Consider the following 12,721-nt stretch of genomic DNA (forward strand, 5'->3'; position numbering starts at 1 on the left):
TAATTGAAATGCATCAAGAAAAAACAGGCAGCTAAATATAATACCTGAAAAGTTGGGAAACCTTCTGTAAACAGCAGATAAGTTGGGTGGCTTTTTGTAATTTATTTAAAGATAATTAACGAAAGAAATTACGTGATGGAATAAAGAGAGAATGAAGACAATAAAGAAGATGATAATCACGATGATGATGGACAAGAGATATTGCAGGTGATTATGTTAAGGACGGGCATGAATTATGAAATTCGAATTGATCAAGTTCAATATTTTAGCCGATAGCTCTCCTCCCATTTGAACCCCACTGACTTGCAAAAACGATGGTGATGATGATTATAATGTGTGTGTGTGTGTGTGTGTGTGTGTGTGTGTGTGTGAGAGAGAGAGAGAGAGAGAGAGAGAGAGATGTCAATGTGCAAAGTAAAATACCAATGCAAATTTATATAAACTGAGATAAAATGACATTTTGGAGAGCTACAATACTGTCATACGTTCTTTTCCTTGGGTTTCCATTGCTCTTCTATATAGAATTGCACGTGCAAAAGAACAAGACTGACAATGTACTTCGATGTTCGAGGCACCATTTTAGAATTGATAAGAATTCATTGTGGCATTCGGTGAGCAAGAGACCACAGCTTCGCTTGGCTTCTTAAGCAGAGCAGCGACTGGAGAAAAACATTTGGATCAATGCCAAATTACAGTAGTACCTATCTTGATGATCCTGGAATCTGCATACGAGCCTCATGCTACAAGTAGCAATCCAGGCAAACCAATGACCAAGTGGAACGCCTATGTAGCTTTCAGAATATGCCATGTGGAGAACAAGCAATCAAAGCAAACCAATGACCAAGTGTAAAGCCTATGTGGCTTTCAGCTTGCCAAGATTCTCCTTAATGAGTTCATCCGAGAAAAGTATGCTTTGTGGAGAAGTCAATCTCTGCAACGCAACTAAAAAACGGGCCTGAAAATTAATTTTATTCCATTAGATGTGCTGAGAGAGCAAATTCGTCTGTGGGGAGGATTTTTCATTCCTAAATGATAGGCAATGCCAGACTTTGGCAAACAGCCCGCTTTCATGTCTGGGGATCTGAATCTGATGATCTGCTAGTATAAAAATCAAGTTGACTAGAGTAAGATGTTTGAGGTGAGTTAATTACCCATTGGAATACCGACAGTGCCCACCAAAAACCTAGCAAACCACAGCCTCTATTGCCGATCAGCTGTCCAGTGTATGCACACAATAATCATATCATTCCACACATTTAAGTTTTCCGAAATTAGCTGCAGAGAAGTTGCAGCATCTAAACAATTTGAATGAGAAACAGCACCATCACAACAATAATTCATAATGACAACTGTGAAATAAGCTGATAATATAGTATTCAGAGTTCATGACATTAAATGGCAGTAAAAAATCACAGATAGACAAGTGGCTAGAAAAAAAGACTTAAAATCTTCTAGTTCTAACCTCCAATTTAAAACAGAAAGGGTAGCTATGAGCATATCCCATGTATGATGATGATGATATGAGACTAACTACATGTGCGGCTTATTTTATAGATGATAAATGGCCATTTAAGACGTTTGGAATAGTTCTTAGGACCATCAGTTTCCACTCTACTTTTGCCAGAGACCCTTACAGGTTAGAAGTATCCCCTTCACTACCCTAACACGAACAAAGAATGAAAACATGACCAGTTCCAAGCCAAATGAGTTGGCTCAAGTTCCAATTGGCTTGAGATTGATAGCAACTGGATTAAGGTAAACCAGTGTGAGTTGCACTTTAGCTTGTCTCTGCGCGCATTCAGGCCTAGTTTTGGTGAGAAAGAGAGAGAGAGAGAGAATGATATTATCACCATACATCCAGTCTACTAAGAAATTACAATAAATTCAATTTACCAGGATTGTATTAGAGCTAACATTAGCTTTAAGAAAAAAAGGTACATTAAAGAGAGAGTCTGCAAAAACAAGAGACACTTGTCACCATGTTTACAAGACCGTAGACCTTGAAGGCTATCACATGGACACAGATATGACACATAAATACATTAATTCTGTCACATGGGTGCAGGTGCGATGGTTGCAACACGGCAACTTCAAAAAGCAGGGGTGCAGCTAGGTTCTCTCTCTCTCATTATATATATATATATATATATATATATATATATATATATATATATATATATATATATATATATATATATATATAGGTCGTAGCTGCGTACCACTTTTCTGGCCTACCACAGCCTATCAGGCTTTTGAAGGATTTTTTCCATGTTTTCCTTAAATCTAACTGTACAAATAGTATGATCCTAACACACAGTTAGGTTTTTATAAATTTTAAAAATCGATGGTCTAAAACTTTAATAAATATACAAGGCCTAAAATTCATGTTTTTTTATCGAAAAACATGATCCAAGTATCATTTCCTTGCAAATCGACCATGTTGAACACATCTGCAAGGTCAGATTTGTGAAAAACAACCCGCAAATGCCCATTTGCTCGTGGTAGGCCAAAAAAGTGGTAGACAACCACCACCTACTCTATATATATCAGTGTCACCTATATCGGCGATATTTTGAAAATATCACTTTAACATCGGCTATTTCAAGGTAGCAGATAATATCGGGAATATCTGGCAATATTTTCAAATCATTTTCAGAAGTCAAATTATCATGACATTTTTAGGAAAAACTCTTTTTTAATATTTTAAGTTTGAATTTCCTAATTTTTTATTTCTTTTATATTTATAAAACTTTTTAAAACTTTTTTCTTTATATTTTTGGTAGAAAAATAATGCAAAACTTATTATTTTCATCTTTTTGGTTATTATTTGTATTTTTTCAAAATTTTAAACTCCCAAGATTTTCCCAAGAAATAAAAACTTTTGAAAATCTCTCAAAGAAAAACCCTCACAGAAATTACCTTGAATGATATAGGTGATATATATATATATATATAATGTGGGTGAAAATGGAGGTCAGGGTTGACTATGTCCAGTTTCAGACAGAAATGCACCCAGGTGCAGTTGCATGTGCCTGACAATACGGAAGCAGGCACCCATACTGACACGGGTGTAATGATCTTTTAGGAGTGTCCATATTACTGTGAAAGTATCTTCAATAAGATACTAATATCAAGACCTTAATATTCTTGATATTAAACCCACCACGAAAGCACAATAAGAACACTTTAGAACACTTGTGCACAAAAAGCACAACCCACAAATACCTCACAAATGCACAAAGGCATAAAAACAATGGAATCAATTTATTGAGAACTTGGGCTTTGACACAAAGCCATAAGAGAATACAAGGGGAGAGCCCCTATTTATAACCATTCAAAAAGGAGCCTTGGAGGGGCTCCACTCATAGACGTTGGAGCCCCTCCAACGGTCACAAATGTGACCGTTGGAGGGGCCCAACGTCTATTTGAGTGGGCCCCCCAAGGTTCCTTTAAGTACAAAAAATAAAAAGAAAAATAAAGAAAAAGAAAAGCAAAAAAAGAAATTACAAACACATTCAAAAAGTGAATGCGCGTAAAATTAAGGAAAAGACGAAACTACCCCTATGACTAAATAAGAAGAAATATATATATTTTATATATATAATAAGTAGATACATATACATATATATTAATATATGTATATGTATTACCTTATATATATAAAGTATATATATATTACATTAGGTGATAAGGTACATAATTTAACACCCCCCCTCAAACATAGGGCAGGATGACCGAGAGTTTGCTAAGAAGAAAGTTGAAACGCGGAGCACACAAGGCTTTGGTGAAGAAATCCGCCAATTGATATTCGGACGTGACATATGGAAGGTCAATGATTCCTTTGAGGTACGCCTCCCGAACGTAGTGACAATCCATCTCTATGTATTTTGTTCGCTCATGAAAGGTGTGATTTTTAGCAATATAAATCGCACTTTTGTTGTCACAGCAAAGCTTGGTAGGCCCTTCAATAGTGATCCCCATGTCTTCCAACAACTGATGAATCCAAACGATTTCCATGGTAGAAGTCGCCATGGCACGATATTCTGCTTCATTTGAGGATAGAGACACCTTTTGCTGCTTCTTACATCTCCATGAGATTAATGAGTCTCCTAAAAATACACAAAAACCAGTGGTGGAGTGACGGTTATTTGGGTCACCTCCCCAATCAGAGTCAGTATAAGCAATTAATCTCAACTCAGAAGAAGAAGACAGAAAAACTCCCTTATTAATAGTGTGCTTTAGGTATCTTACGACACGTAAGATAGCACCCATGTGAACAGAAGTTGGTGCATGCTGAAACTGACTTGCCGTATGCACCGCATGCGAGATATCTGGTCTGGTGATTGTCAGAAATATCAGTCTGCAGATGTTAGAGATATCAGCCTGCAGATGTTAGATAAATATCAGAAATAAAGAACGAGAAGAGAGAGAGAGGAATAGTCGACGCAATAGGGTTTTCCCTTTTTACTTGATATTTATAAGTGGTACAATACACTTTACACAGGTAATAAGAACTAATTACAAACATGCCACCGCTGGATCTCGAGGTGGATCGTGGGTCGGGTCGGATCCACGATCCAAACTAACAGCCTCCCTCAAGTTGAGTATGGTTTTTGATCATGTTCAACTTGTCTTTGAGTGCCCAAAACTGATGAGTGGATAATCCTTTGGTAAAAATGTCAGCAACTTGCATATCTGACCTAACATATGCGGGTTCAATTTCTTTTTCATCCACCTTTTGTCTAACAAAGTGTTGATCGATTTCGATATGCTTCGTGCGACAATGAAGAATGGGATTGAAGGCAATATTAATAGCACTCTGATTATCACAAAGAAGCATAGAGGACGAGATTGGTTCTTGTAATTCTTGCAGTAGGTGTCTCACCCACGTAACATCAGCTGTTCCTGCTGCCATTGCACGATACTCGGCTTCAGTACTAGATCGCGCCACTGCCTTTTGCTTCTTGCTACTCCATGTTACAACATTATTGCCGATAAGGATGCAATACCCTGAAACTGATCTGCGCTCATCAGGATCACCAGCCCAGTCCGCATCTGTGTAGGTGAATAGTCGATGTCCTGACGTATAATCTGTGTCTTTGTTATACATCAAACCATCTCCAATCGTACCCTTTAAATACCGAAGGATTCTTTTTACCGCTTCCATATGTGCATCTGTAGGAGCATGCATAAACTGAGAAGCCTGATTGACAGAGTATGCTATGTCAGGCCTAGTGAATGTTAAGTATTGTAACATCCCTACAACTCGACGATACAAAGTAAGATCATGATAAGTGGTGCCTTCTTTAGCACTTAACTTATGATTTAGAGGACAAGGTGGGATAATTGGTTTACAATTCTCCATCCCCGTAGCGAGGAGAATATCAATAGTGTACTTATGTTGGCTCAATGTAATAGTCTCATGTCGACTATCAACTTCCACACCCAAAAAATATCGCAAGGGACCCAAGTCTTTCATCTTGAATTTAGCCATCAGCATAGACTTAACCCAAGATATGTGATCCTCATCACTCCCGGTAATAATGATATCATCAACATATATAAGCACCCAAACAATAGCTGAACCACTTTTGAAGATGAACAATGAATGGTCTAGAACACTTTTATTAAAACCATGACGCTGGATCTCTGTGGAAAAACTTTCAAACCAAGATCGAGAAGCTTGTTTTAATCCGTAAAGAGAGCGTCGAAGTTTACATACCCAATTTGATGAATCATGCACGCTATATCCAGGTGGCTGCTCCATGTAAACTTCTTCCTTTAGTTCACCATGCAGAAAAGCATTTTTAACATCAAGTTGACTGAGTGACCATCTATGTTGTAATGCCAATGCAATGACAATCCTGACTGTGCCCAGTTTTACTACTGGGCTGAATGCTTCGTCGTAATCCTGCCCATATTGCTGTGTGAAGCCTCGTGCAACCAGGCGAGCCTTATAGCGCTCAACACTGCCATCCGGTTTGTGCTTGATCTTGTACACCCATTTGGATCCTACAACATTCTTGTTATATGGCCTTGGTACAATTTCCCATGTGTTGCATTCATGCAATGCCTCCATTTCCTCATTCATCGCCTCTACCCAGGCACGAGAATTTACAGCATCATGAAAGGAGGAAGGTTCTGTTTCTTTGGACACTCTGGTTAGAAATGTTTGAAAATCCAAAGAGAAATTGTTATAACTTACCCAACAATCTATAGGATGTCTAACCCGAGTGGAATGCCGTAGGGGAGCCTCAGTATTGACTGGGTGAGTTCTACGAGAATAAACAAGACCAGAAAAACGTGAGGATGTTGTTGTAGGAGGAATGTCTTCCATATGTGGTTCCACATCAAAAGTATAGGGTTCATTGTCTGTCAATAAAGATGAATCCTCATGAGACAACGAGTCATATAAAAGTGAGTCACTGAGCCAAGGATCATAACTGTCCTGTGTATCTGTGGAAGATGAACCCAGAGTGTCAAAATTTTCATCATCAAAAACAACATTTCTGGATATCCGAATTTTGCCTGTATGAGGATCATAACACCTGTATCCCTTATAGTCATCTGCATACCCAAGGAACTTGCACTGTATAGCTCTGTCTTGAAACTTATTTCTTAATGAATGATCAATATGAACATAACATACGCAACCAAAAGGATGTAGTTCTTCATATGATGGATGACAATTATAAAGAACAAAATACGGAGAATTATCTTCAAGGATGGTCATGGGCAACCTGTTGATAACGTAAACAGCTGTGTGGAAAGCCTCGGTCCAAAAGGAAAAAGGGATGCCCATAGTATGCATCATGCTCAAGGCTGTTTCAACAATATGCATGTGCTTTCTCTCAGCAACTCCATTTTGTTGAGGGGTATGAGGGCAAGAAATGTTACGTGTAATGCCATGCTCCTTCAAATATTCACTAAAATCATGGGATATGTATTCTCCCCCCCCCCATCACACTGGAAATATACAACATTGGTATTGAATTGGTTTTGGACTAGTGCATGAAACTGTTTGAACAACTTGAAAACTTCATGTTTGTTTTTCATGAAGTAAATCCAACTAAAACGAGTGTAAGAATCAAGAAAGGGTACATAGTATCGAGATCCAGAAAAAGAAGCAGTGGGCGCAGGACCCCAAACATCTGAGCATATAATTTCAAAAGGCTTTGATGCTCTTTTATTGATACTATGAAAAGGAAGTACATGACTTTTGCATGAATGACAACTTGGACATTTTGACTCTAAACTGACTGCGGGTATTAGACCTTTAGCAGACAACTTGTCAAGAAAGACTTGACTACAATGACCCAAACGAAGATGCCATAAGTTTGGCTTATTAAGTTTCAAGACTCCAGATGAAGAACTATGATCTGTGGATCGACTCAAAAATGTTGGAAAAGAAAGAGCTGAAGAAGCCACGGCTACGGAAGACGACGTCTTCAAAGGCACATGAGATTCTTCAAAGACGTACATGTTCCCGCGCCGTTCACCTTTAGCGAGCGTCTTCTTGGTGTGAAGATCCTTAAGATAAACAGAAGAAGGAGTAAATTCAACGGAAGAATTTGTTTCATCAACTAATTTAGACACAGATAGAATATTCTTTTGAATAGCAGGTGTGAGTAAGACATTTGACAAGGGTAATTGAGATTCAGGCAAAGAAATGGAGACATTTCCAGTGTAAGAGATGGGGTGGTGAGATCCATCTCCTATGACTATAGTGCCATTTCCAGTGTAAGGAGTCAAGTGGGTAAATTTACCTGCATCAGAAGTAACGTGTGCTGCTGCCCCTGAATCAATATACCATATACCTTCCTCATTTTGGCGTAAGTTCATTTGATTGAAAGTAGTCATAAGGATATTCTGTACATCCTGTGGAAGAACCTGTCCCTGAGGAGTACGGGCAAACTGATGAGTGGCCTTCTGCCCTGGCCTACTATCTGGCCTCCCTGATTTGTTCCGGTTCTGAGGATTATACCAGCAGTTTGCTTTAACATGTCCCCGTTTGTTACATAGAAAACAAGTAGGAACACGTCCTCCTCGTGGTACAATGCTTGAACCAATACCTCCTCCTCCTAGTGTAGGCAGTAATCCTCCTCTGTTCATAGATGTTCCATTGGGGCGAGGGGAAGTGAATGAAACTCCTGTTTGAATAGGCGTATGTGTCATCATCACAGGATGAGCATCCTCTGACGCGTGTTCCTGATTTAAACTGACCTCATATTGCAAAAGCTTAGATTGAAGATCATCAAAACATGGAAGGACTGAGACAACCTGGAGTGCCGTGCAGAACATGCGATATTCAGGTCCAAGACTACCTAATACTTGTTGTACCATATCCTTATCTGATACAGGACTTCCAATGGCAGCTAACTGATCTGTAATCACTCTGACATCCCCCATAAACTTTGTAATGGATTTGTTTTCTTTTCGCATGGATTGGAACTTCCACTTGAGTTGCAAAGCCCGAGATTCGGAAACCTGAGAAAAAGAATGAGCTAGTCCATTCCACAACTCGGCAGCGGATTGGTCATCAGAGATAGTTTGTAAAACACGATCAGAAAGTGTGGAGGTTATGTAAGCGACTAATGTCTGATCCCGTTGTACCCATATGTCATAAGCTGGATTGGTGCTTCGAAGTTGACTCACCTTCCCGTCTTCACCTGTTATTTCCTGCATGATATGTGTAGGTGGGGCGGGCGATCGTCCATCTAGATGCCCATAAAGACCATGACTGCGAATAAAAGGCACAATTTGGCGTTTCCAAAGCAAAAAGTTATCATGTGATAACTTGTGGGTCATGAGGTGAGTAAGAAAACTAGGGTTCAATTTGGAATCCATAGATTTTATGAAGAATGAGAGAACAAACTGTATTTAACAGTGTATTAATAGAAGAAGAACAGCAATAATGTGTGTGCTGAAAATGATATCAGCAACACATTGCACAGAAATATAATGACGTGTAATCCAGAAATTAATCTTCACACACACATGTTAAAAAAAAAAAATTTATGCTGCATAACGTGTGAACCAGGCCAGGAATAGCAATGCTGTGTACACAGAGAAACAGCAATGCTGTGTGCACAGAAAAACAGCAATGCTGTGTAACGTGTGAGCCAGAAAAAGAATTTGAAAAGAGAAGAAATCGAAATAGAAATAAGGATGCGCAAATTGAAGAAAGAGAAGAAATAACGTGTGAAATCAAATTAGGGAAAAGGAGAAACTGAAGAAATCTGATTAGGGAAAAAGGAGAAAAGAAATAACGTGTGAAATCAGATTAGGGAAAAAGGAGAAACTGAAGAAATAGGGATACGTGAGAGAAATAGGGATACGTGATTTAGAGAAACAGAGAAAAGATCAGAAAAGGGATAGAAAAAGCCTACGTCCTTTCACGCCTGGTCCTTATAGGCCTTCCAGATGATCGATTTCCGCGCCTGTGCTCTGATACCATGTCAGAAATATCAGTCTGCAGATGTTAGAGATATCAGCCTGCAGATGTTAGACAAATATCAGAAATAAAGAACGAGAAGAGAGAGAGAGGAATAGTCGGCGCAATAGGGTTTTCCCTTTTTACTTGATATTTATAAGTGGTACAATACACTTTACACAGGTAATAAGAACTAATTACAAACATGCCACCGCTGGATCTCGAGGTGGATCGTGGGTCGGGTCGGATCCACGATCCAAACTAACAGTGATACTTAGATACATCAACGATCCTACTAGTTGCCTGTAGGGAGTAGGATCAGAGAGGGGAACACCATCATCAATCTTCATTTTAGCTCCTACTATAGCAGGAGTTTCACAAATTTTATCATCTGTAATGCCTGACCTGTCAACAATCTCAGATGCAAGCTTAGTTTGAGACAAAAAATATCTTCTATGAGAGTAAGCTACCTGAATACCCAAAAAGTAAGTTAGGAAGCCTAAGTCAGACATTTCAAACTTATCATTTAAAATGAATTTTATGCTTTTAATTCCTTTAGAATCGCTCCCAGTTATAAGCATGTCGTCCACATAAAGTAGTAGAATAACAATTCCTGCATTAGATTTTCTAACAAACAAAGCAGTATCAGTAAAGCAAGATGAGAAATCATTTTCTAACATTACGGAGTTAAACCTATCATACCAAGCCTTGGGAGCTTGTTTCAAACCATAAAGTGCTTTCCGAAGACGAAGCACTTTTCCCTTAGAATACTCTATTCCAGGAGGAGCATCTATATATACTTCTTCGTTTAGATCCCCGTTTAAAAACGCATTCTTAACATCCATCTTATAGATGTTCCATTTATTAATTGAGACAACAGTTATAAGACATCGGACAGTGACCATACGAGCAACAGGGGCAAAAGTCTCATCATAATCAATCCCATATTTTTGACCATATCCCTTTGCAACTAAGCGAGCCTTATACCTCTCAAGAGACCCATCACTCTTAGTTTTGACTTTAAATACCCATCTACACCCTATTGCTTTCTTGTCTTTAGGAAGGTCTTGAAACTCCCAGGTCTTTGCTTTCTTAAGGGCTTCAAGTTCATTATTCATAGCGACTATCCATTCTGGACATGTTCGTGCTTCCTCGAAATCCCTAGGTTCTATGTATGAGTGAATGGCGCTTAGACAGGCTCTACATTTTGGTGAAAAGGACTCATATGAGATGAACTTAGAAGGGGGTCTTCTTGATCTTTCGGTCCTACGAAGATTTCCTTCACTTGAAGGGGTAGACTCACTATCATATCTTTCGAGAGCACTTCTAAAAGTATTTCTATCTCTATGAGAGTAGGTTATAGGATCTCTATGTTCTTCATTGATATGTTAATCAGAATGAGTTTCATTATTATTCAAGTCATTTTGATTTGTTTCATCATCACTAGTATCATCATCTTCAGTTAATAAATCAAACAGAAAAGAATAGTCTATATTCTCGTCATAGGTTTCAAGTTTTTCGAAACCACTAACATTTTCCAAAAAACTCACATTTCTGGAAACATATAGTTTATCACTCTTAACATCATAACAACGAAAACCTTTGTGAGTTTCAGAATAACCAAGAAAGGCACAAGGAATGGCCTTAGGAGAGAGTTTGTCATTTTTATCAGTAAGGACAAAACATTTACATCCAAAAACCCTTAACCTGCTATAATCAGGTTCTTTTTCATATAATTTTTCAAATGGGGAAATTTTGTTCAAGATTTTAGATGGAAGTCTATTTATGAGATAGACAGAAGTAAGAGCGGCCTCCGCCCAAAGTTTTTTCGGAATATTTTGGGAAATGAGCAAAGTTCGTGTGGTTTCAATAATATGCCTATGTTTTCGTTCAACCAACCCATTTTGTTGGGGGGTTTTAGGACAAGACTTCGGATGAAGAATTTCATAGTTTTCAAGATAGCTTTTGAATTCATTGGAAAGGTATTCACCACCCGAATCGGTTCTAAAAATTTTTAACTTTCCATTGAATTGATTTAAAACCATCATATGAAATGTTTTAAAAGTTGAAAAAACTTCATGTTTATGTTTAAGAAAATATATCCAACTAAACCTAGTGAAATCGTTCACAAAGATAACATAGTAAGAGAAACCTCCCTTGGATATTACCAGAGCCGGACCCCATACATCGGAGTGAACAATTTCAAAAGGTTTTGTTGTAAACATGGACCTTTGAGGAAAAGGAAGACTTCTCATTTTTCCAAGAATACATTCATTACAAACAAAATTTTCATTACAAAGATGCTTAATAAAAGGCAAATAGGAGATTTTAACAATGTTGGGATGACCCAATCTCTTATGCCATACATGAATATCTTTGTTTTGAGCAACATTACAAAATTGATTCTTGGGAATTTTAAGAAAATCAACATAGTAGAGGTCTCCTCTCCTAGAGCCTTCCCCAATCAATTTCCCGGACTGACGATCCTGTATCCAACATTTATTAGAAGAGAATTTTATATCGCAACCACAGTCCGAGAGTTGAGAAACGGAAAGTAAATTTAAATTTAGTTTTGGTATAAGACGAATTTTTGGGATAAAGAAGTCTTGTTTTTCAAAATTGCCCATTCCTTTAATTTCAAGAGAGGTTCCATCCGCCGTTGAGACAAAGGATGGAAGACCATTTTTAGAATAATCAGAAAGAAAACAATGGCTTGGGGTCATATGAAACGAAGCACCAGAATCAAGTAACCAAGATGTCTTACCAAGAGAGGAAGAGGATGACATAGCGGCTCCAGAAATGCCTCCTTTGAGAAGAGGTTGAAGAGCATCCACAATTTGATGAAGCGAAAGAGGTTCATTTGAAGTTGAAGGCCGTTCCTCCGATTGGGATGCTAAAGCCGCGGCAAGAAATTTCTTCCATTTGGGACAATTGGGTTTGATATGTCCCGGTTCTTTACAAAAATGGCAAGTTAATTTGTTATAATCTCTCTTGCCATATCGATCATTTTGCCCTTGATTTTTGAAATGGGGCGGTTTGTAGGTCTTCAAATTATTTCCGGGTCTTGATACGGCATTAACCAGTTCATAGTCATTTTTAGAAGGTGTAGCAAGAATGCTTGGGTTATTTTTACAAATCCCCATACGTGTTTCCTCACCACTTAGCTTGGTGATGACATCTTAAATAGATGGATAGGTGAAAGCCGATAGAAGAGAGGACCGAATTTGCTCGAATTTGGGTCTAAGACCATTTAGGAAGTTGAAAAATCGATCTTCCTCTAGTTGTTTG

General features: G+C 38.3%; 1 protein-coding gene across 3 annotated transcripts in view; it reads right to left on the reverse strand.

Moving 5' to 3' along the window:
* Positions 1-408: 408 nt before the first annotated feature.
* Positions 409-12,721, reverse strand: part of LOC149817737 (protein DETOXIFICATION 46, chloroplastic-like) — a 79,689-nt gene continuing 67,376 nt past the window's right edge. The window contains exons 13-14 of one of the 3 annotated variants that reach the window (XM_089984071.1): positions 1,152-1,214; positions 409-955 (exon numbers count right to left, since the gene is read on the reverse strand). In XM_089984071.1, coding sequence (XP_089840197.1) covers positions 854-955; positions 1,152-1,214 — 165 coding nt within the window. In that variant the 3' untranslated portion in view covers positions 409-853. Of the gene's footprint in view, positions 956-1,151; positions 1,276-1,315; positions 1,805-12,721 lie in introns of those variants that run through there. The other 2 variants (XM_089984072.1, XM_089984074.1) reach the window with 2 other exon arrangements.

The sequence above is a fragment of the Nuphar pumila genome, chromosome 13, assembly GCF_984573655.1.
Source record: "Nuphar pumila chromosome 13, dmNupPumi1.hap1.1, whole genome shotgun sequence".
NCBI lineage: Eukaryota > Viridiplantae > Streptophyta > Magnoliopsida > Nymphaeales > Nymphaeaceae > Nuphar > Nuphar pumila.